This window comes from Uloborus diversus, chromosome 8 (genome assembly GCF_026930045.1).
Source record: "Uloborus diversus isolate 005 chromosome 8, Udiv.v.3.1, whole genome shotgun sequence".
NCBI classification, from domain to species: domain Eukaryota; kingdom Metazoa; phylum Arthropoda; class Arachnida; order Araneae; family Uloboridae; genus Uloborus; species Uloborus diversus.
The window spans coordinates 74,275,042-74,299,253 of record NC_072738.1 but is presented as its reverse complement, the minus strand read 5'-3'; the positions used below and the strand labels follow the sequence as shown (position 1 = coordinate 74,299,253).

The following is a 24,212-nucleotide window of genomic DNA, read 5'->3' as shown; positions in this document are numbered from 1 at the left end:
TTATTTTTTTAAAATAAATTATCTTAGGTTCCTTTCAGAGAAGCGAGTTTAATTGTTATTTATTGAAAAGCTACGGCAAATTCTTTAGCCCTAGCTTTGGGGTGGTAACTTACTGCTTAAATATTTGCTCAGTTTTAATTTTTTTAAATAAAATTATTCGTTATTAAATAATATTTTTCTTGTTAAAATAACAAATGACACTGTTATTCAACATTTTTACAAAATTAAAATTTTTTAATAATACTAATAAGAAATGTACCGAACTAATTACTTTTTAAGCTGAAGTATTTTTTAGAGTATTAATTTTTTCCCCCTAACCTCGATTTTTCCAGCATGCCGGAAAGGACCCAGGGTTCGTACTCAATATCAGAAATAAAATGAAGGAGTTTTGGAGGAGTTTTGAAGGAGTAAAATGAGATTTTGAAGAAGTACTAATGTGCTATCCTTTAATGATGTCGCAATTTTTTCCCCAACATGTTTGACCCCCCTTCCCTTTTGTCACTAAATGTCACACTTCACTTTATTACTCCTCTTGTCATATGTCATTATTATAAAAACTCACATTCTCTCTTCTCCTTGTCACAATTTCATGAACGTATCTCCCCTCAAGGCATGACATCACTTGTGGATGACCCTTTGTACAATAACTGCGATCTACTAAACAATTGTTTCTTTAACACAATCACTTAATATAGTACATCTAACTATTTATTTTCAAATATTTAAATAATAATTAGACAAACTAACTTTTGCTGCTGAGAGTTTGGGAGGGAAAAGCAATAATCATAAAACTTTTTTAAAAAAAGGCAAGCACCATATAAGCATGTTTTACAACACTTATGAAATGTCATCTAATAATATTCTCACCTTCAACTTTTAAGACTTCTATGATCAATTTGTAAATCACATCTTTTGAAAACAATATACACAATTACTACATAAAAATCGTCCATATATCTTTGCCTTGTGACGATGTTAAGTAAAGTTGTCGATTGAAGTATTTTAAGTTACTGTCATAGAGGAAAATTATGTAGTCTTGAATTAAAGAAGGAGTTTTGAAGGAGTTAAAACCAAAATGAAGGAGTTTGTGTTCGAACGATGGAAAGAGCAGTACGGGTTTTGAACAACTTTATTGGAAAGACAAAACATCTACACTGAAGGTTACATCAATGTTGCTAGTTACGCGCGTGCGCAATGTTGCGTAGTTGCGCACTCTGGTGGTGGGTTGAATGAATTTATGGCTGAACATGCCGCCCACCTTGAAATATTATTTCAACATATGCAAACAATAACAATTGAATATTTGAAATATTGATTAGAGCAAATGAATTACTTACATTGAATAAATTGTTTACAGTAAATACTAGATGATGATACATATAACATGACAACAAATATTGACAAAGATACATAAATAGAACGAATATACATGCATACAATATGGATTAAAAGTATGCTTTAATTAATGTTTAGATAGGTAAGAGACATAATTTTGTGATGTTTCTCTTGAATACACCATCTGATGTTTTCACAGTGACTACCCTAACCATATTGTCACTGCCAGGGTGTAACTGAGTCACTCGGCACATTTTCCATTTAGTAGGAGGCAAATTGTCTTCTTTCAAAAGACACAGATCATTTATTTGAAGATTTTTTTTTGGTAATAACCATTTTGGCCTCTGTTGTAATCTACATAAATATTCCTTATGCCATCGTTTCCAGAATTGTTGAACCATTTTTTGAATAATTTGCCACCTGGTTAAATGCGAAATGTTGGAGTCAATATAACTTGGTTCAGGAATACTTACTAATGGTCTACCAATAATGAAATGACCAGGCGTTAATGCTGACAGGTCATTGGGATCACTAGACAAAGCTGTTAATGGTCTAGAATTAAGACAAGCTTCAATTTGGGTTAAAAGTGTTTCAAATTCTTCATAGGTTAGTTTTATATCCCCAACAACACGTTTTAAATGAAATTTTGTAGATTTTATGCCTGCCTCCCAGAGACCACCCATGTGTGGAGCTCCTGGAACATTTAAATGCCAATTAATACCCTTTTCAGATAAAAAATTATTAACATTTTCATTGTAACTCTTAGTCTTAGCGAGCTTTTCAAGTTCCATGAGTTTACGTTTTGCGCCAACAAAGTTAGAACCACAATCACTATATATGTCACTGCATTTCCCTCTGCGAGAAATAAAACGTTTCAGAGCTGCAATGAACGCGTCTGCTGAAAGATCAGTGACTAACTCTAAGTGAATAGCTCTAGTGATAAAACAAACAAAAAGAGCAATGTATGTCTTGAATGTTTTAGAGCCTCGTCCTTTAGCTGCTTTGATTTGGAACGGGCCTGCATAATCTACTCCACAACGAGAAAATGTAGGAGCAGGAGAAATGCGTGTGGGTGGCAAATCACTCATCATTTGATTGGTTACAGTTGCTCGAATTCTGCAACATTTAACACATTTTCTTATAAAATGCCTAATGATATCCTTAGCACCAATAATCCAGAACTGTTCTTGAATACATGATAGTAAAAGTTGTGTACCAGCATGCAATAGATTTAGATGATAGTGTTTAATAATGAGATCAGTTAAAATATGTTTCTTTGGAAGTAAGATGGGATGTTTTTGGCTGTATGCGACGTTTGCATGTCGCAAGCGGCCGCCCACCCTCAAAATTCCTGAAGCATCGAGATAAGGATTGAGAGCTAAAATTTTGCTTCTACAAGATAAAGTTTGATTTTTGTTAAGTGCATTGATCTCATTAATAAACTCTGAATTTTGTACAAGTTTAATTAAAACACACATAGCATTATTAATTTCTATTGTCTTTAAAAATCCAGAAATCTTATTACGTGAATTTTTACAGTTGTGAATGAATCTTAAGCAAAGAGCTACAACACGTTTAAGGGTAGAAAGGGATGAATAACGGTTAAACAAAGTATTGACTTCTGATGTATTATTGATTGCAGTTGTTGATTGTATCGTATGCAAACGTTCCTCTGGCACAGGCTCTGGGATTGGAGGTGTTGGTGCACTTACCTGTAGAGGCATAGGTTCATGCAAAAAACTTGGTCCTGTAAACCATGATGAACTCAGTAGTGCTGATGATGACATGCCACGGCTGGCGTGATCAGCTGGGTTTGATTCACTACTTACGAAGAACCACTGGGTCGGTGATGAGAGATTTTGGATTTTAGCCACCCTGTTGGCTACAAAGGTTTTCCACTTGCTTGGATGAGATGCTAACCAAGAAAGAACAATAGTAGAGTCTGTATAGAACTGCGTGTGTGCTATGTTGGTATTCAATGCTTTGCAGGTAAAATCCATTAATTTTGTGAGTAATAGAGCACCGCAAAGTTCTAACCTTGGAATGGAAACGGTTTTGAGTGGAGCTACTCTGGTTTTAGATATTACGAGCTGCACATTTGTTTTTTCATTCTCTTCAGTAGAACAGGAGTAAATAACTGCTGCGTACGCTTTTTCCGATGCATCACTGAAGCCGAATAATTTGAGTTCATTGCTATCACCAGTCGACAAAAATCTTGGAATTTCGATATCTTTTACAGACATCATGTCTTCTGCAAGTTCTGTCCATTCGCGTGCGATGTCTGGGGGAACGTTTTCATCCCATTGCACTTGATATTTCCACATTTTTTGCATCATGATTTTAGATTTGATTGTGATGGGTGACAACCATCCAAGAGGGTCAAATGTTCTAGCGATGGTTGAAAGAAGTGTTCGTTTTGTCAAAGTACTTTCTAGAGGTGTGGTGTTTACTTTGAACCGGAATGTGTCTGATGCTGGATGCCACAGGACACCTAATGTTTTGACAGTCTCATCACTATCTATGTTCAACGCGGTCTTTGAAGAACGTAAATCTGAATCAATCGAATTTATGAGCTCTTCACTGTTGGATGCCCATTTTCGTAGAATGAAGCCTGCACTTGATAGCATGTGCATCAATTGTTTCTGCAATTCAATAGCTTCTGAGATTGACTTGGCTCCAGACATTAAATCGTCAACGTAGAAGTCCATGATGGCTGCTTTGGAGGCCATTGGAAATTGATCTGCTTCTTCCACTGCCAATTGTTGTAGACATCTAACAGCAAGGTACGGTGCTGAAGCTGTGCCGTATGCTATTCTTGTTAGACGAAAATCTTGAATTGATTCCAATGATGAATTGCGCCAGACTATTCTGTGAAAGTCTACGTCTTGTAGGATAATTTGTCTGTACATTTTTTCTATGTCTGCAGTCATCGCTATCTTGTAAGTTCGAAAGCGAAGAAGTAATGTAGTGAGATCACTTTGTAGCTGTGGTCCCACCATTAAATTGTCATTAAGAGATACACCGCTGGATGATTTTGTAGAACCATCAAAAACAACACGAAATTTATCTCCGGTTTTATTGGGAACTGCGTGGTGAGGGAGATAAAAGCTGGAAGTTGCCGGAACATCAATTTTGTTGTCTGGAATTAGTTCCATATGCTTTAAGTCCTGATAATCTTGCATGAATTTGTGGTAATGTTTTGAGAGGGATTGATTTTTAACAAACCTACGTTCTATTTGTTGTAGCCTATGCACTGCTATGTCTCGAGATGATCCGAGTTCATTGATTGTTTCACGGAACGGTAGTTTCACCACAAATCTGCCAGTAGAATCACGGGAGAATGTTTGTTTAAAATGCTTTTCACATGCGGCTTCCTCTTCTGTATAAGGATTTGTTTCTGAAATTTCTTCCAGTTTCCAGAACTTGTCTAGCTCATACTCAATGGCATTATACTCGAAACTTGCATGATTGGAAATTACAGTTTGTGATTTGGAATTTGACTTGCTTTCAGTTTTTCCTAGAATCACCCATCCGAAAATGGATTCCAGAGCAACTAATGATTGTCCTGGGACTTTTGTCTGTCCGCTAAGCATTATTTCATTAAATACATCTGCACCCAGCAGTATGTCTATAGGGCCCGGTTGATGGCAATTTTTGTCCGCCAGTTGTAAGTGTTTGAAATTACTTAAGACGGATGCATCCACTTGATATTGGGGAAGGTCACAAGTTATTTTAGGAATAATGAACGCTTCTGCTGTGATAGTAGCATTTTTGTAAAATAGTGATGTGATTTGTATTTGAACTGAACCTGTAACTTTGCCCACTTTCTGTGAACTCAAGCCATCTACGCTTATGTTTATTCGATTGCGTTTTAATCCCAGAAAATTTACACAACTTTCCCGGATAAATGTGCCTTGACTAGCAGAATCGATCAGCAGCCTGAAAGTGTGTGAAATGCCATTGATGTCTTTGACATAAACAACTGCCGTAGGTAATAGCACACATTGTGTGTTTGGAACAACTGTGCTATTGCTACTAATAGTTGAAAGCATTTCATTTTCTGTTTGTGTTTGAGATTTTGTTTCATTTGTGTTTTTCGCGCACAATAATGTGTTATGTGGCTGAGAACAATTCTTGCAATTTCCCGCTCGACATTTTTCAATTCGATGAGTTTTATTTGATTTCAGACAATTAGCGCATAAGTTATTTCTTTTCACTACGTTCCATTTTTCCTTCAAGGGCAGCTCCAAAAAAGTATTGCACTTAAATAATCCGAAATGAGACTCACTTTTACAGAAAACGCATATGTTAGCAACCACTTGAGCTGAATGAACTGATTTATGGGTTTTCTGACTTCGAAAGGATCCCCCGCTCTCATAGTTTACATTGGATTTCTCCTTTCTGGCCTCCCTTAACGCTAAAGACGCTAAAGCATCTGCTCTGCTTAGTGTGAAAGATTTGAACTCATCGAATGAAGGAAATTTTTTCGCATGTTCTAGCGTCCAAACGCGAAGTGTTTCTGAATCTAGTTTTCCTTTTAATAGGAAAATAATAATTGTATCCCAATGCTCTACAGGCTGTTTTAGGATTTTTAATGTATCTATGCATTGTGATGTAGTGTCAATTAATTTCCGTAACCCTGAGGCTGATTCCTGTTTTAATACAGGTTGAGAAATTAATTTGTTTAAAGCTGCATTTATGATTTCTGATTCGTTTTCATAACGATCAGTAAGCGCCTTCCACGCCCTTTCATAATTTTCATTAGAAATTTGAATCGATTGTAACAAGGTAGCTGCTTCACCCTTAACAGAAAGTTTAAGATACTGTAATTTTTGACAGTTACTTAATGACTGATTGTTTCCTACACTTGCTAAAAATAAATCACGAAATGAAATCCAATCAAGATAATTAGAAGTAAACACTGGTAACTCTACACGCGGAAGTTTGAGGCTATTGACATCTGAATTTACTGTGTTTTGAGATGTATTTAAATTAATGTCGTTAACAGTGTTATCGCTTACACATTTCTTTTGTTCATTTTTTAAAGTGATTTTTAACTCATCTAATTTTGAAAGCAATTCATGCATTTCTTGTTCATATTTATCAAATTCTGTGTCTAAACAAGTTGTTAGAATTTCATCATTTAAAGTATTTATCTCACTATCTAAAGAAATAGCACTATTTTCGAATACTTCTATATCAGACAGAGAAATACCCTTGACTTGCGAATTCTTTACTTGGGCAGTTAATCTAGTTAGCTTACCTTTTGTTATTTTTTTCCTCTTTAAAAGGGGCTCCATGTTCAGGACGTGACCTTCCTCAATGAGTGCGATGCTTGTTTCGTCTTTTGCTTTACTCGTTCAAGAGTGATGAATATGAACTTCTTGTTTTATAACAGTTTGCACGTTGACTGCTACACATCATCCTAAACTTGATTGACTATTGCTGTGGCTGGACGGACCATGTTCGAACGATGGAAAGAGCAGTACGGGTTTTGAACAACTTTATTGGAAAGACAAAACATCTACACTGAAGGTTACATCAATGTTGCTAGTTACGCGCGTGCGCAATGTTGCGTAGTTGCGCACTCTGGTGGTGGGTTGAATGAATTTATGGCTGAACAGTTTGAAGGGCCCTTCAAAAAAATTTCATGAATGAAGGAGTATTGGAGGAGTTTTGAAGGAGCGTATGAACCCTGGGACCAGGCAAGTGATATTGAAAATCTGGGGACCCTCGAATTTTGCGGCATGCCGGATAGTGCGAAGTAATACGGTAAAATAACCCATAAAAACATGGCGGCAACTTACCGAGATGATTTGATCTCCCCTCCGGACGTCACCGCTGAGATCGGCCGGCCCGCCGGCAAGGATGAAAGAAACGAAGATGCCCTCTCCATCTTCACCGCCGACGATGTTGAAACCGAGGCCCCCGGAGCCTTTGGACAACACTACAGCGCGGGGTTCCCTGGAAAACATAGAAGAGAGAAAACTATTACTAACGAAAATAGCAGTAATGCTGTAGTTGTGCAATGGAGAGATGGCGGACGAACTGGAAGTGAAAACTGAGAACTTCATTTTGTGATAGGTAGGATCAGCGAGAAAGTTAACGATTAAAGTTTTTACTGCTCGGGCGTACCTACGACAGTCGTCTGTTTCCACTTCCCAATTCATTCACTATCTCTATGAGGTACAACTACAAAATAAGCCTCATTGGTTAAATCAAAACACTAGCTATTTTTTTTTTCTATTTTGTTTCTTTAAGATTGACGTCAAATCCTCTTAAATAACGTGAAAACCTTTTCTGTTTTTTCCCTAGTTTGATCCTTTAGTTCAGTGATTTAAGCCACTGGGCGGACCGGTCCGCCCAGGGGCTTAAACAGGACTGGTCCAGGTTGACAGGTTCGCGAGATTTTTACGGGTCTGCGTTAAAGAAAAATTCTGCAGTAAAAAAAAAAAAAATACTGTAGAAGCACGGATTTTTACTAACCCGTCCTAACAGTGAAAACTTAAGCCTTGTGAAACATCTGAACGTTATAAATACAATCAACTTTCGGCTCCGTTCAGATAACAATCGCGAAATTTTCAGATCACGAAATCATATACAGTGGACTCTTATCTGAACACTCCCCTGTTGTGAACACCCCGATATTCTGAACACATTTTGATAGTCCCGGCGAAACCCCATACACTAAACATAAATAGGCTGACCTCTCTGTATTCTGAACACCCCCATAATCTGAACACTTTTACTCGGCCCCATGAGTGTTCAGAATAGAGAGAGTTCAATGTATTTTCATTTGAGCAAATATTATGGATGCGAAAATAGGTGCTTTTACAGTAATAAGAATAAGGAGACAGTGCTTTTCTGCATTGTGACTATGGGTGGGGGAGTGTAAAACATCAAAGTCAATATTATTCTGAATTCCTATAAATTGTGTATAAATTATATCCGTACAAAATTCACACAGTTATAGTCTTCAAATACACTTAATACATAAAGTCTTAAAATACACTTAACATTATTCTTAGAAATATTAGTATCATTCAAACCGAAACACACTTAGCAGCAATCCAATTCAGAAAAAATGAGCAGAGGTAATAAAGAAAAAAAAAGAACCAAAACATAGGGACTCTCCTACGCAAATCGGCTAGGGTTATTTATTTCGAGGTAATGGACAAGAAGATTGATAGAAGGGTTTGTAAACATTCACAAAAACCAAACAGAAATACGATGTTGGCAAAGGCAATTTAAGGCCGCCATTTTCTGAGCAGCAGGTGGTTGGAATGGCATCCCTATCCAGCGAGTTGATAAAATCGCCATTTATCAAGGCGATTCGCTTTAGAAGAAAACAAATATTTTTTTTCTTGTACAGAATTCTGGATCGAGAAATTGCCTCTCGGAGCAAAAGTAAATTGAATCCCGGGACGAAAATAGGAATTTATGACTGGGTAAACGTTACTTGTTTGTTTCATCTCTTCATTCGTTACGGGCTTTTACACAAGTTCGTAAAAATGCCACGAACCACATAACAGTGTCCTTTAAATAGGACGGAGCTCTAATAATTTACACATTTTGAAAAATGATTAACTTATAGGAGAGCAAAACTTAATTTATTTATTCATTTCTCACTGGGTTTGTTAAGATTTCAAGACATAGGATATCAGTGTAAACAAATAAAACACGTCCTAGTACGGCTGAGCTACCTTGGCTAGGAGAAACTGCCCCCCCCCCTAGTGGTTGAAAAAAAGAAAAACGATGACGCAAAGGTTTAAGCCCCCCCCCCCCCCCAAAAAAAAAGTTTTTTAAATGTACATTCTTAGTGTCTATTTGGTATACTGCAGACACGCGTTTCGGGGATACAAAGAACCCCTATAAACTTTTGGATGAAAAGTCATCTGAGGAAAGCTTTCCTCGGATTTTTGAGCATTAACACGTTGGTAATTCATTCATTTAATCGTGACTCAGTGTTTTTTCTTTTTCACTTTTTTTGTAATTTTTTTTATTTATAACTTTATTAAAATTGAATTACGAACTAGTGCTGTAAAAAAAAAGTCTTAGTTTGTATTCTATAATCTGCATTTTATGATTTTATAGTAAGCCGAAAATAGTTTTGTAGTAAAATGCATAATGTACGTAATTTTAAATAGTTTCCCGCGAAATTTGAAGATACTGGGAGCAAAAAAATCGCCAATTTATTTAGACCCTTTTAGTCCATACTTTAAGAATCATTTCTAAAAGAAAAATAACTTCGGTTTCTGCAACGCCTTTTATTTTAAATATTTTTTCAAAATTTCATGCTTTTTCTTCAAAATATTTAAGAAATCCAAGTTTGAGCTAATAACTGCACCATTCAACAGATACATTTTCTTCTTAATTTCCAAGTCATCCTGAACTTTCGAGGAAAAAAAAATGTGATTATCATGAAAATTGCTAAAGTTATGAGTTTTTTGCTTTAACGCCACATTTCTCAGAAAAGCAAAAATGTCTCTTTTAACATTTTCGAAATTAATATCTCAAAAAATATTAAAGATTTCTAAAAAATAAATAAATAAAATTAATAAATAAAAAATAAAAAAAAATAAATTACAGGGTCAATAATGATGGTAAATGGAACAAATTGAAAAAAAACTGAGACCATGGGTTTTATTTTCATTATAGATTAATTGATATGAAATGACCCTCTATTAAAATTTGAATCATAATCCCATGTCTATTTGCAAACTTTGTTGAGTTCCTCAAAAACTGTGCAGTGGATATGATTGGCATGCAACAGGGGCGCCGACTTGCAAAAATTATTGGGGGGGGGGGGGGCTAAACGTCACCAATGATCCAGGGGGAATGTAATTCCACGGAGCCCCCCCCCCCCCCTTTTCCAAAAAAAAGTTCAGATTTTTGAACCTTGAAAATGCTGATTTACATATTTTCTGATTTATATAAACAAACAATATGTGGCATGGCGTTTTCAAAGTCAATCTAAGAATTGGTACACAAATTTTCTGCTTTGAGGGACATTTTTACAGTTCTATTTTGGGGGAAGTCATCGTGCAGGGCCGTGGCTAGGCATTGATATAAAGTAGGGCATTTGACTTGCATAGAAGGGCACTTGACTTGCATCCCAGTGGCGCCCACTCACAAAAAATATTGGTAGGGTGCAGGACATACCGCGGGTCTAACCCCGGGTAATTTTCTCAATTGGAGATGAAAAAAGTAAGTTTTACAGTTTTTTCAGCATTTTAGAGCAATATTTTATCAACATTAGAATCCCGAAAACTCTACTTTCGCTAACTAGACACATGTTTTGGCTTTGAAAAACGAAAACACTTGTACGGTATTTTCGTAAAAAGTTAATTTAATTTATAGTATAATAATTTTGTTTTTAGACTATTACAGAACAGTGAATTATCTATAAAAAGATTAAAAATACATTTAAATAAATCTTAAACAATCATCTTTACTAATAATAAAGCTAAAAGTCTCTCTGTCTGGAAGTCTGTGACGCGCATAGCGCCTAGACCGTTCGGCCGATTTTCATGAAATTTGGCACAAAGTTAGTTTGTAGCATGGGGGTGTGCACCTCGAAGCGATTTTTCGAAAATTCGACGTGGTTCTTTTTTTATTCCAATTTTAAGAAAAAAACTATCATAAATTACGAAATTATCATAACGTGGAACCGTAACATGAGCACAAGCCAATTGGCGAGATACGAAATTATCATAACGTGGAACTGTAACGTCGGTACAAGCCAATTGGCGAGAAAATTCACCATACATTATTTGTAAATATACAGGCAAACCAAAAGACCTTTGATTTTTCTATTACGGGCGAAGCCATGCGGGTGCCACTAGTTAAAAATAAATCATAAAATATTGCTGTCACACTTTGATTAATAAGTGAAATAGCTAATTTAAACTTGCTTTGAATAAGGCTCAGAGTTCATTAAATAAAAAAAAATATCCCAAAGTTAATTTGTTTAATTGTTAGTTAATAAAGTTAATATAGTATGTAAATAGCCGGTTTTTATAGGGTCTTATACTCTAAAAATATTTAAGTATTTGAAAATAACTAATGCAGTACTACAGTAATACGGTAATAAAGTAGTACTAATATTTCGAAATTTTAAATCTAACAATCTGTATGTAGTTAATTCTCTATTTTACCGAGATTTTTAAAATTGCTCTAAACACTAATATTAGGGCTATCTTTAGAAAGGTGCAAATGTCGACCGCCTGACTAGATTACTGAATTTGAAGTCGACGACTGGTCGAATATTCAATTCATCCAAAATATCTCGGTGGTTATGAAGAACAGCCGAGTTGTTGTTCAACCGCTTCTTCCCCGTTGTTGATCGAACAGACTTTACCCGCAGGTTCGCACACTGGGACTAATTCTAAAGCACCCATAACACTATAATTATCCACACCACTCGTTTTCAGTTAACTTTCTTTTTACCGTAATAATTATTTGTTTTAACTCATTACGGAATGTATTTTACAAGGTAAAACACAAAGTCTTCAAACAAGGAAAATAAAAAATACTAAGACAAATTTGAATTTAGAAAGCATTAAATAGCTAATAATTTTCTTAAATTATTAGGGGGGGGGGGGCCTGTGCCCTCTCAAAAATTTTTTTGAGGGGGCTCGGGCTCCCTCAGGCCCCATGGAGTCGGCGCCACTGGCATGCAAATAGATGTTAGTGCGATTTCAGCAAGGGTGTTTAATCCGAAATCCAGAAAATTTTGGGTTGCCGTTTCCAAAAACTTTGAGCTCTAACAACACATACTGAAAAATTATGGAAAAAAAACTTAAAACGTTTTTCTTTTTCAATGATTTTTCTGTGTGCATATTTTTTGACGAGTTTTTAGGGGAGGGAGGGAAGGGGGGGGGACTCATAGTTTCCGAAGATTTCATTGTTTTCAGGAAATTTTACTTCAGTCCATTATCACCCCTGGATTTAAAAGCTCGTTTCTCGATTAAACGTGAAGTTTTGGAAAGCTGAAACTCCTTTTAGTTCTCGAACAACAAATTTAAAGAAAGCATTAAGCAGTTCTTGACGAAAAACCTGAATAAACTTTTACGTTCAGCCGATACATTTTTTAGCATACATATTAACTTCCATCGAAAATTCATTACTATTGCCAGATTCGGGGGGGGGGGGGGGGCAACCGCCGCCCGAATTTGTATGGTTCATTGGTTCATTTTTTTTTGCAATTTAGGTACCCAAACTAGAAGTTATAAAACAAAAATCAGAAATGTAAAAATTTTCAGAACATATTTTTTTAAAAACTTTGTATATCTGTTTTTGAAACATTATTTAGCACAAGCAGTAACTTTTAGTATATGTATTCATTGTTTAGATATTAGTAAATAAATTGTTTTACTTAAACGAGCCATACTTGTTCAATGAAATTATTACCAAGTGTTTGTGACATCTCAAAGTACTTTGGGGGTAAATAATGTAAGCCTAATTCATGTCTACGTGTTTCTTCGGGGAAAGTTATTGTGTACAAAATTCATCAAAATCTTAAGAAAAGCGTGAGTTAAGTTGTTACATTTACATCAATTACCACTCATTTGCTCTCAAAACAGCCCAAGAAAATTTTGAATCCCACTCCCTCTTTTTTTTTTTTTGCTGCCGCCAAAAGTTCTATGACTTTTAGTTGTCTTTTTTTGCCCCTCCCCCCCACACTTTTCAGTTCCAATCGCCGCCTCTGACTATTACTATTTCTATAATTGTAAATTTCATCAGGATTTTCTCTTAATATAAAAACAGCTTCACAGATCACTATTCCTTTTCGACAAAGCGAGAGCGATGACCTAGATTGCCAAAATGTTGTCCATTCTTCTGGCAAGAAAAACTGACGGCGCGCGAAGAGAACGCTTTTCAACGACGAACATTGTTTTAAGTTTAAAAGGGAAGGCACTATTATAGCTCCAAAAGAAAACAAGATTACGTAAATAAAACAGTTCGTTGTTACGATAACCAAGTACATAACCATAACAAAAACCTTTTTTCTTTTCAATTTCGATGCCACATTATTCTGGACCATTATTATTTTGTCAAGGAATACAGCGATTCTAAAAATATAATTTATTTTGTTTTGGCAAAGTTTCGGAATTCAAAACAATTTAGAAATAACTTAACGCACGATTTATTTTTACATTAGTATATAGAGGGGTGAGGGGGAAGCAGAATCCAATTTCAATATACTATTTCAGGAATTTAGTTTTGGAATTGGAGGTCGGAACAAATTTCCCCCTTTCCTTCATTTCTATATTTTTTATTTTTTTTTTTTCACGAAAATAAGAGAACTTTCCATCCTTAACAGATAAATTTGAGTGATTGTATTTGAAATAAATAACTACAAAGAGCCGTATCACAATAAAGCGAAAACTGCCATCCGTTTTGAGTGCCTGAACTACATAAAAATAAAATGGTATACGTTGAATCTTCAGAGGGAAGATAATGGGTGTAACTTACCAGAGATAGAGTAAAGGAGTTTTTATGTTTCTGAAAATGCATCGTACATAGCGGGCTAAACGCACATTCGTCAATAAACTACGATAAACTTACAACGCGTAGTGAAAAATAAATGATAAATAAAAAAATAGACATGTCTATCAGATATTGCTGCGCGATGTTTTTATGTAATTAAAAAAAATATTTACAAAATCGTTAAATCCTATGATTTTCAACATGCTCTTTCAGAAAAAAATACTTTAAAATTTTCAGAAACACAATTGGTATAAAATTTTCAGAAACAACCCAATTGGTACAATGCTTTCCGTTTCAAGCGTGTGCACTAGGGGTGCGACATCGATGTCGATGTTTTGGTTTTTGTTAAAACATCGATGTTTTCCTTTCGATGTTTTTGGACCAATGATGTTTTGGTTTCGATGTTGATGTTTTTGCATTTTAATTGAAAATAATCATAAAATTTGCTCTAATTTTCTCGCTAGGTAATTAAGTTTACTTATGGAGTTGGCAAAAAAAAAAAAAAAAAAGCACACATTTTATAAGATCAATTTTTCTGCGTAGAGGATGATTTTTGAGAAGACCACTACAAGATAGTAGAAGATTACCTCGATAGTCAGGAAGAGGTCAAAGCTATTGGAAGAACTTGACACTGGTAGTCTGGTGCCAGAACTTGCAGTCTATTTCAAGGCTCTAGTTCTTAAACTAAAGGATAAATCCTATACGTTACTACGGTGAAAATTATAACTTTAAAAATTCAGGGCTGGTAAAAGTTGCTTTAAAGTATTTGATAGTGATGGCAACTTCTGTTCCGTCGGAAAGAGATGTTTCTCTGACTGGTGGGATAGTCTGAGAAAAGAGAAATGCGCTTCTAGGGGGACAAAGTAAACTAACTTCTCTTTCTCCAAATTGTCAACATCAATATTCGGAGTTACTTATCGATTTCCCCCAACAAGTCGTCCCTCTATTAATTACAATTTGTGTTTAATTATTAACTAACAGTATAACACATACTTCTATCTCTTAAAAATAATTGTTAGAATTTTGTATTTTTAAAATAATTAGCGCAACTTTTTCTCATCATTCAACTGACGGTAAGTGCTATGATACATTTTTTCTTAGATTCTTTTTTGATGTAAATTTACTTTTAGTTTTATTCAGTTTGAAAATATTTTCTTATTACTATAACTAGTTTGTATTAATCGGTGCTTGCCTTATTATCAATTTTTGTTCTACTATAATACCAGGATGTTGCGAAATTATTCTCATTAAATTGTATTCATGATTTGAGGTTCAATATTTTCAATATATTCGTCAGGTACGTATTCTTTTGTATTGCTTAAATTAGTGTAGTATATTCAAAATTGATAAAAAGATCGATGTTTTAAAACATCGATGTTTGGAAATGTCGATGTTTTTTGGTTCGATGTATCAATACCATCGATGTTTTAATTTCTAACATCAATGCTTTGAAACATCGATGTTTTGCCATCGATGTCGCACTTCTAGTTGTGGTATTTGTCTGGCTCACGGGCACGGAAATGCTTCATCGCCAATAGATAACAAAAAGAGAGAATGTTTGGCTTACTTATAATTACAATCGAACTAGCTTATAGCAAATCCTGATTTAACGAGAACTTGGTTTTAACGAGGAAATTAGAAACATTTGGTTGGTACAATGTTAAGTCAATGGGAGCAAAACTCGCCTTTAACGTGCAAACCCCGCAAAAAACGGGCAATATTTTTGTGATTCATAATTTTTTTTTTTTGACAAAAACAAAATAATGAATCTTAAATCCTTAAAACAAGTTTTTTATTTTTTGATTTGTTGTTAGAGAAGCATTTAAAAATTTCATATTTGTAGATGTATTACTTCCGAGATATTTATTACCAATTATATTGTAGCTAAAATTTTTTGCTAGTTCAAATAAAAAAAAAATCAACGAAAGCGACGACAACAAAAATTGCGAAAAATTAGAAGCTGAAATACCATTAACATCCTCATTTTCTTTTGGTATGCAGAAAAGCTTCAACAGTTTTTCGAAGCCATTGGCGAAAATGACGATGTTTTGCCCAATGAATATTCCTCGATAAACATCAAAAACGGAAGACAAAGACAAAACGACAATTCAAAGAAATTTACCAATTTCTTCGGCCCTGCAGAAAAATTGAAAAAAAAAAAAAAAAAAAAGCGCAAAGCAAAAATGTAAATTTAATATTTTTTTCGCAAACCCATTTTTTACGAGCACTTGGTTACAACGAGCAAATAACGTGGTCCTTTCTCTCTCGCTATAGCGAGTTTGACTGTACGTTACTCCTATCAAAGGTTTCGAAAATACATATTCAAACATTGAATCAAACGAAAGTTAAATCTTCAAATTCCATCCTGATTATTCGGAGATCCGTATCAACGAAAGCCGGATAAACGAGATTCTACAGTATTTTGATAAACAGTGCGACATCATTTATGGACAGGCCCTAAAAATAAAACGTTGGCCTAATGCATGAGCGACCTTCGTCAAATGCAAACACACAAATGATGTTATCGCAGTGCCCACGCCAGGATTACCATACATTCATCTCGATGTTGTTTTCATAGCATTCCTGGGTGCAGCAGCTCTTAAAAACGACGAAAACATCCATTTCCCCGTCCAATCCAGACAACACTCGATCCATTCCATCCTCCTATATAGTTATCTAACATCATGATTTGGACCCAAACAATAAGCTTGCCCTTTCACCTCGGGCATGCTTTTTCCTCTTCGCCCTCAACAAGGTTGCAATTCCGGACGGACTCGCTGGGTCCCGAGCGAACATCGGCCAATATTATCCTTTTTGGACGAATTTCATACCGGGAAATAACTGGTTTCGAGATGTAACTCATCCACGTGTCTGAGGACGTGATACGAATCTTCAAACACAAGAAGAGGGATGGGATGATGGCACCTAGTTAGGGCGCTGGAAGTAGAAACCACAATGCAAACACTGGATGTGAACAACTTCTCCGGCGACGGAAAGTCGGGCATTTGAAATTTTCACACGACCCGGAATTCCAATTCCAAGTTTTTAAACCATCTCGAAATAATTACCATAAAGTATAAATGTTTATTTATGATGGTTCGTGACTATTCGTGGTTAAGGCTCTCCCACGGGCTCCAGAAAAAAAGAAAAACTAACCAATTTCAAAATTGAATAAAGACCTATGAGTTTGGAAAGTAAAAATAAGAAATAACAACGTAAAATAGCAAAAAATTGCACAGTAATCTGCAGTTTTGAGCTGTTTTACGTTGTTATTTCTTATTTTTACTAACCAATTTTAATTTAAAGAGCTGCGCGGCAAGGATTATAGTATCAACAGGGGTCAGGGCGGACATTCCAAGCTCGTCAGCTTGCGAGATCGAGATTCTCGCCCACGTGATCGGTTGTGACATAGAAATGTCGCAAAGTAGCATTCTAATCTACTCGAACTTATCTTACAGCTAGGTTCGAGTAGATTAGAATGCTACTTTGCGACATTTCTACCTTACAATCGATCACGTGAGCGAGAATCGCGATCTCGCAAGCTGACGAGCTTGGAATGACCACCCAGAGTTTAGATCCATAAAAATTTAGGACACGATTTGGACAAAATTTTGGGAAATTTTTTGGACAATAAATAACAAATATCAACAAACACAAGCATCGCTATTTTGAGCATAGGCTTTATTTTTGTCAACTTTGCTGTGAACCTGCATCCCCCCCCCCCAGTGGCGTAGCTACTGTGTTTGCCGCCCGGGGCGGTACCTGAATTTGCCGCCTTTTCTTTGTGAAATAGTAAAAACATAAAACTGTCAAAGGTTTTTTTATTAAAACTAGAAGTTTAATTGAAGAAAAATAACACTTAATTACTTTCTATATACTTTCAAAAGAAAAAAAAAGGAGAGGGATAAGGGCTTAATTTAAGTCAAAAACCGCAATTTTAGTAAGGTTATTGGAAAGGGCTCGTCGGGCTTGCTCCCGATTTTTTTCCAAAATTAGTCTTTTTTAGTGTTTTTATGTTGACGTTAGGGGATCGATGGGCAACGAAAGAAAATTTTACGAAATTTTAAAATGTTGCTTAGGCTACTTAAGAGAAGTCATGGAAATCGGGAATGGTCGGATACTTAATGCGAAAATTTTAAGCTCTGAAATAGCAATTTTTAGGCTATCTTTGGCAACGCAATTACATGCTTATTTTAACGCAGTTGTATAGGCGTTAGGAAAGAGAGGGGCGCTGAGGTTTCTTACTGAAATGTTTTTAAAATTGAAATCAATTTTAAGGGAATCTTTGGTGGTTTGGTTGAAAGGGGAAGGTTCCGATTCTTTCTTCGGAAATTTTTCGGCACCGAAGTCTCAAAAACGCAATTCTAGGCTGTCTTTGGTGACGTTGAGAGGTTCGCTAATCTCAAAAAATGTTGTGAAGCCATGCGTTTTTCTCCTGAAAAATTTCCGTAGTTGACGTTAGAGTTTGGTTTGGTTTCATAATATTAGAACGAAGAGGGGGACAGAGGGATGTTTCCCTCTAAAAATCATTCTTAAAGCTGAAGTTTATTTTAGATTATCTGTCAGAAGGAAAGGTTAGCGGTCTCTCCTACTCACGCATTTTTTAAGAAAGAAAATTTTGGGCTATCTTTGCGGACGTTAGGAAAAGGGGTGAAGAGTTCTTCCCTCGGAAATTTTTCAAAATTGAAGTTTTCCAAACGCAGTTTTAATCTTTGAAGACGTTACGTGAGAGGGGGAGGGTGATTGAGATATCTCTGTCAGAAAATTTCCAAAAATTGAAGTCCTAAAAACGTATTTTAGGTTATTTTTTTTTATTTGATCACGTTAGAAAATCAAGGACAATCAGGGTTCAAATGCTGTTTTTACAAATTGATATTGAAGTATCGAAGCTTTAAGAACGTAATTTTAAGCTAGATGTTGAGACTTTACAAGAGAGGGTGGGAGTTTTCTTCAGGAAAGTTTTCAGAGTTAAAGATATTGTTTTTTATTTTTTGGCTGTGTTTGCTACGTTAGAGGAAACAGCAGGGTTATGGGCTCTGCCCAGAAATTTTTCAATATTGAGGTCTAAAAACGTATTTCTGAACTATCTTTATCACTTATACTTCGTTTGAAGAAGAGAACTCTTGTAAAGAGTGGGAAATCAAAGCAAACTCTGACACATATAAAGTATGAGGAGCAATAAAATGTTTCGTGTAACATTTTATACCTCCTCCTCTTTTTCTTACTCTTTTCCCTTTTTTTACTTCAGAAAAATGGTGACAAGTTTTTGTTTCACGAGCAGGCTTTCAAGAAACTCCCACAAAACCCTGCATTAGATTTTTCTTATAACAAAAATTGGCAAAGTTCATTGTTTTCGTCTTTCTGAAGTAACCTCTACAGTCCAAATAACAAATTTTTTAAAAAAAGTACTATACATGTCTCATAATGCACTCAAAAGGACAAAATAACTTTTCTGAATCAGAATGGAGTATTTAAGTATTCCTTCAGTTTTCAGTTCTTCCAATAAAATGACACCACAAACAAAGAAAAGTGCGGCTCAAGTCAGGTAGAGAATTTTTTATTATTATCAAGCTTTCAATCATAAATTTAAGTGTTGAAACACGCCTATTTTTCTGGGAAATTTTGTTTTGAAATGACTTGAGCCGCACTTTTCTTCGTTTGTGGTGTCACTTTCTTGGAATAGTTGAAAACTTCAGGAATAATTAACTTGTCCATTATGCCCCAGAAAAGTTATTTTGCCCTTTTGAGTGCTTCAAGAAGAGGTTTTCTTTTTGCCTGCAGAAACGGATTGAAGCCATAATTTCCTTATTTGAAAAATACATTTTTTTCCACATCAAAAGGGTCAATTTGCCGCCCGGGGCGGACCCCCCCTCCGCCCCCCCCCGAAAAAAAGGCTACGCAGGGTATTTTTTTTTCTTTAAAGGAAAATCGGAAGCGATTATTAAGTTTGCTTTATCAAAAAGCATTTTTACCTTGCGAATAGTTCTCTTTTTTTTTCTTTTCATACGATCAAAAGAAATAAGTCACACATGAAGATGAAAACCTAACTTTGTGAAATCAAAATTCTTGGTCTTAAACTAGGACTAGCAATCATTAGTTTTGCCCCCTAGCTGCCGTGCTCACTCTTGAAATCAAATTTTAGAAAATATCACCATATTCGTACATTTTAAATGCAAATTCGCTTAAAATCAGACAGTTGCATCCTTGATTTAACCCACTTTCCAAAAAAAAAAAAAAAAACCTTTAATATAAGTAAGTCAATCTTAAAAAATAAAACAAGTTATTTGAATAGAAATTCAAATTTCTTTCAAATTGGTGGTTGTGAAATGTGTCTGTTGTTCCCAGTAACTCTTACGGGAATACTCTGAATAGAGCAAAACTTTTTTTTTTCACTGTTCGTAAGAATTCACTAGTTACACATACCATAACAGAATAAATTTTATAATTTGTGGACATACAGTCGAGTCCCGACTTACGCGAGGGATGCGTTCCAAGACTCCTCGCGTAAGTCGAATTTTCGCGTTGTATAAAAATATATGCATACAAATCTTTTAAAGCGTACCAAATACTTATAAACACCCCTCAAACTGCTCTAAAGCATTCCTTAACCATATACACTACAGTTTCTTGCATAAAGAAATAAACTTTTACTGTATTTAGAAAATAAAAAACTGTGATTCAACACGAAATACTTTAAGATGAACAAAATGAATGACCAATGGGAATGAAAGACGTAAAATTAAAATGAAAAACATTAATAGTACAGCAGATACAGTAACAATATTTAAGAGTTAAAAATGAAGATAGTGATGATTTATACTCCATGATCAGATCGTTATTCTCACCTAATTCACATTTTTAAATACGTTTGCTTTGCCCTTATAACGTTTCAATTTGTGGCAACATTTCCTCTTCCTGATCTCTTTATTAATCCACAATACAAGAGCAGCTTCCATTTTCATAATTTTACTTTGCTAGACTGCTCTGCAAGCTTTAATATTGAAACTAAGTTCTGAACTTTTACGTTCAGAACTTTAGTTTATTTTTTAGTTTTTACTTTTGTGTACGTATGGAAGATTCACTCCTACTTATTGTCGCGCTACCGTCGAAGTTTTGTAGTAGTTCAAGCATATCGAGAATTTTAGCGTTTTTCTATATTTTTTTCATCAGAAATATCCTTTTTCTTCCCATCTTCACAAACTTTAGATGAAGGTGACACTAAGGTGCCGTTATATTTCAACAACTTTTATATTTAGAATGAAAAAAATAAATAAATGAAAAATGCGGAGTGGTTATTTGATACATTAGACTAGTTTGGTGTGGAAACTTTGGCTGTCAGTGATGCTGAAAGGGATGCAATAACATTCAAGAAATCAATATTTAGTCGCCAATAACGAAGCTGATACTTCTTTCCAAAAATATTCGTGTTGTGGGCGAAAAATTCGCGTTAGCTCTAAAATTCGTTACTCGTGAAAAATTCGCGTTATAGAAATTTCGCGTAAGTCGAATCGCGTTGTAGCGGGAGTCGACTGTAACTGGAAATTCCTGATCTAGTCAATAAAACAAAATTTAAACTGCAAAATGCGTCTAAGTTTCATCAAATTCCAACTCCACTCAACACAAATCCTTTATCCAATACGATTGCAAACCGAACCTAAAATGCATCATGGAATAAATTGAAAGGGGGCTGGACCGACTTTCAAACAACCTTTTCCAAATGCACTATCACATTGTTTTCCGGGTTCTGACTTCGTCAATACAAGCGTAGTAAAAGAGGAAGGGGTAGTGAAAAAATAATGTTTGGTTGCCTTATCCCAAGCGAAGCCCTGCTTGTTAAAAGGTAAATGGCCCATTGTTATGTGCATCGGTTTGAACGGGCCCGTTGCGCAAGGTATATGATTTATAGTAGGATTTGTTTACGTCGGCAACCCGTAAACTCATATGCAACAATTGCTGTGGCAATAATGAATCCTTTTCACCTTTAACGATGACCTTGACATTAGAATGAAAAAAAAAAAAAAGGATTCATTACGCTCATGTCACCCATGAGTGACCACAACACATATGCAAGATTCGAGGTCTTCAAGAGAGCAAGTTTCCTGCTAAACATTTCATGAAGTGTGAATAAATGATTGCGCAGTACTTTACGACAGGCTGTCCAAACTGAACAGAATTCAACCGATAGTCAATTGCTTCGCAGGCCTATGATGTCATCTTAAAATCGACAGCACTATTTCGCACTAAAAACTTCCCTTGCTTGAAAAGTAGGTTATCTGTTAGTTGGTTTTATTCATTCTTAATGACTCATGTTTACTTCGTTAGTAGCCAGCTTAAAAGCTTTCCCGATCGTGTGCCACTGCCCTAAGGTTTCGTTATGGTAAATTTTCACTAGGGAAGTTGCAACCTATTAAATATTCCTGTTTTGACTATTGGATATTGTTAATTGACCCTCAAAACTCGAAAATTCACCATCGCCAAATTTTAGAACACCATGATTGATATTTAATGAATTTTTAAAAACCCATGCGCAAAAGTGCGCTCTTCTGAAACTTCACGAGCTTACGTCACAGGGCTCTAGGGCTCAGCCTTCCGCGGAAGATCCCGTTGTCGCTAAGGACATTTTGAGAGTGCCGAAATTTTTATTTTTTAGAAATTAAATAATCCTTTTCAAGACACTATGGAAGCCGGATTCGTTAAAGCTCAGTCTAATAATCTTCCCCAAGTAACATCAATGAGGTGTTCGAATATTTCCGAGAGGATGAGAGATTTTATGTTCCAGAAACGCGATGCCAAGTGCGTCTTAAACGAAGCCAACTGCACTTTAGTTGGCTTGTCCTTGTCCGATGAGCGCGGCGGAAGAGCAGACGACGTCACTTCCTGAGCCATTTGACGTCACATTATCTTGAACTTTAAAAATTATTTTTAAAAAAAACTATTTATCGTATCGCAATTTTTTTTTCACCATGTTCATACATGTTATTTTATCATATAAAAATAAAACTGAAAAATCGAAAACTTCCCTATTGATCGATGGTGTGTTGATGCAAAAATCAATTATTTTCCATTGAATAACCCTCTGAGAACTCCGATTGCAAGAAATAGCAAGTGAGCATTGCGATATTTAATAAAATTTACCCGATGCATAAGCAGGTAATTAGCAAAACCAATTACCACAGCTAATATGTGAGTAAAGGAGGAGTAGGGACGTTAGAAATTAAACGTCCTCGTGTTTGACAGGGATAGTCACGGTTTTCAGACAAAATTCTGGTGTCTCGGCCGGTTTACTTTATGTCCCGGTAAAAGATAAATTTGATTACAGATGACCAAAAATGTCTAAAGTTAATTAACTGGGAAGAATTATTTAGAATAATTACTTTTTTATTTGTAACATTGACTTGAAAAATTAATACCGCTGATTAGCTTGTGAGGATTTTCACAACAAGATTAAAACCAAAAAAGACTTTTTCTAAACGAGCTGAGCTGACATCACATGACTTCCTCTTACTCCAACTTAATGATAATAGTGCCTCCGAGTAAGCAAAGAAACACTTTAAATATTTTCACCCCAAGTTTGTTGCGAACCGAAGCAAAGAAAACGCTTCATACAGATAAATTTTCCCAATATTGGCAGTTTTAATGTTATTCAATGGTTAACTCTCTAAATATGGCCAAATTAAAACCAGATTAAAAAAAAAAAAAAAAAGAAATAAATAAATAAAAATTAAAAAAAAAAAAAAACACCAAATTCGTCGCCGTTGGCGACCAAAAGCTTGGTGATATATTGCCAAGTGTTTGCCAAACTATAACACTTGAGTTTGCATTGAAATTAACAATGATTTTACCCCAAAAAAGGTGTGAAAGACCCCCTTTGGAACATCCGAATGCAACCAAAAGGGAAGGTGTGCAACTAGACCGCACTAGGAGTCTACGTATCAAATTTCAACTTTCTAGGACATAACGTTTTTGAGTTATGCGAGATACATACGTATATATACACATACATACGTCACGAGGAAACTCGTAATTAACTCGGGGATCGTCAAATGGATACTTCGGGTGTCTGTACGTTCTTAGGCATATATCCACGTGTGGTTGGGTTTTAAGACCGATTTTTGAGTGAAATTTTTTTTGCGAATACAATGTACTTGCTGTTTTTTTGTAAAAGGAAGTAAAAAAGGCCCTGCTAATAAAATTTTTTGTAAATATTGCTCAATTTTTTTATTGCTTATTCAGATTGCTTTTTCTAATTAAAATAACTTGTAAATATTAACATGCAAGAAGTGACATTTTAAAATTTATCTGCTTGTGTCATTTCTTATTACCCTTGTTTTAGGTTCATAATTAGTAACCATTTACTCATAGCATTGAGAATGAACTTCCCAGTA

General features: G+C 35.4%; 1 protein-coding gene across 3 annotated transcripts in view; it reads right to left on the bottom strand.

Moving 5' to 3' along the window:
* Positions 1-24,212, bottom strand: part of LOC129227577 (disks large 1 tumor suppressor protein-like) — a 358,608-nt gene that overhangs the window by 45,119 nt on the left and 289,277 nt on the right. For all 3 annotated transcript variants that reach the window (XM_054862160.1, XM_054862161.1, XM_054862162.1), the window contains one exon: positions 7,143-7,299. In XM_054862160.1, coding sequence (XP_054718135.1) covers positions 7,143-7,299 — 157 coding nt within the window. The remainder of the gene's footprint in view (positions 1-7,142; positions 7,300-24,212) is intronic.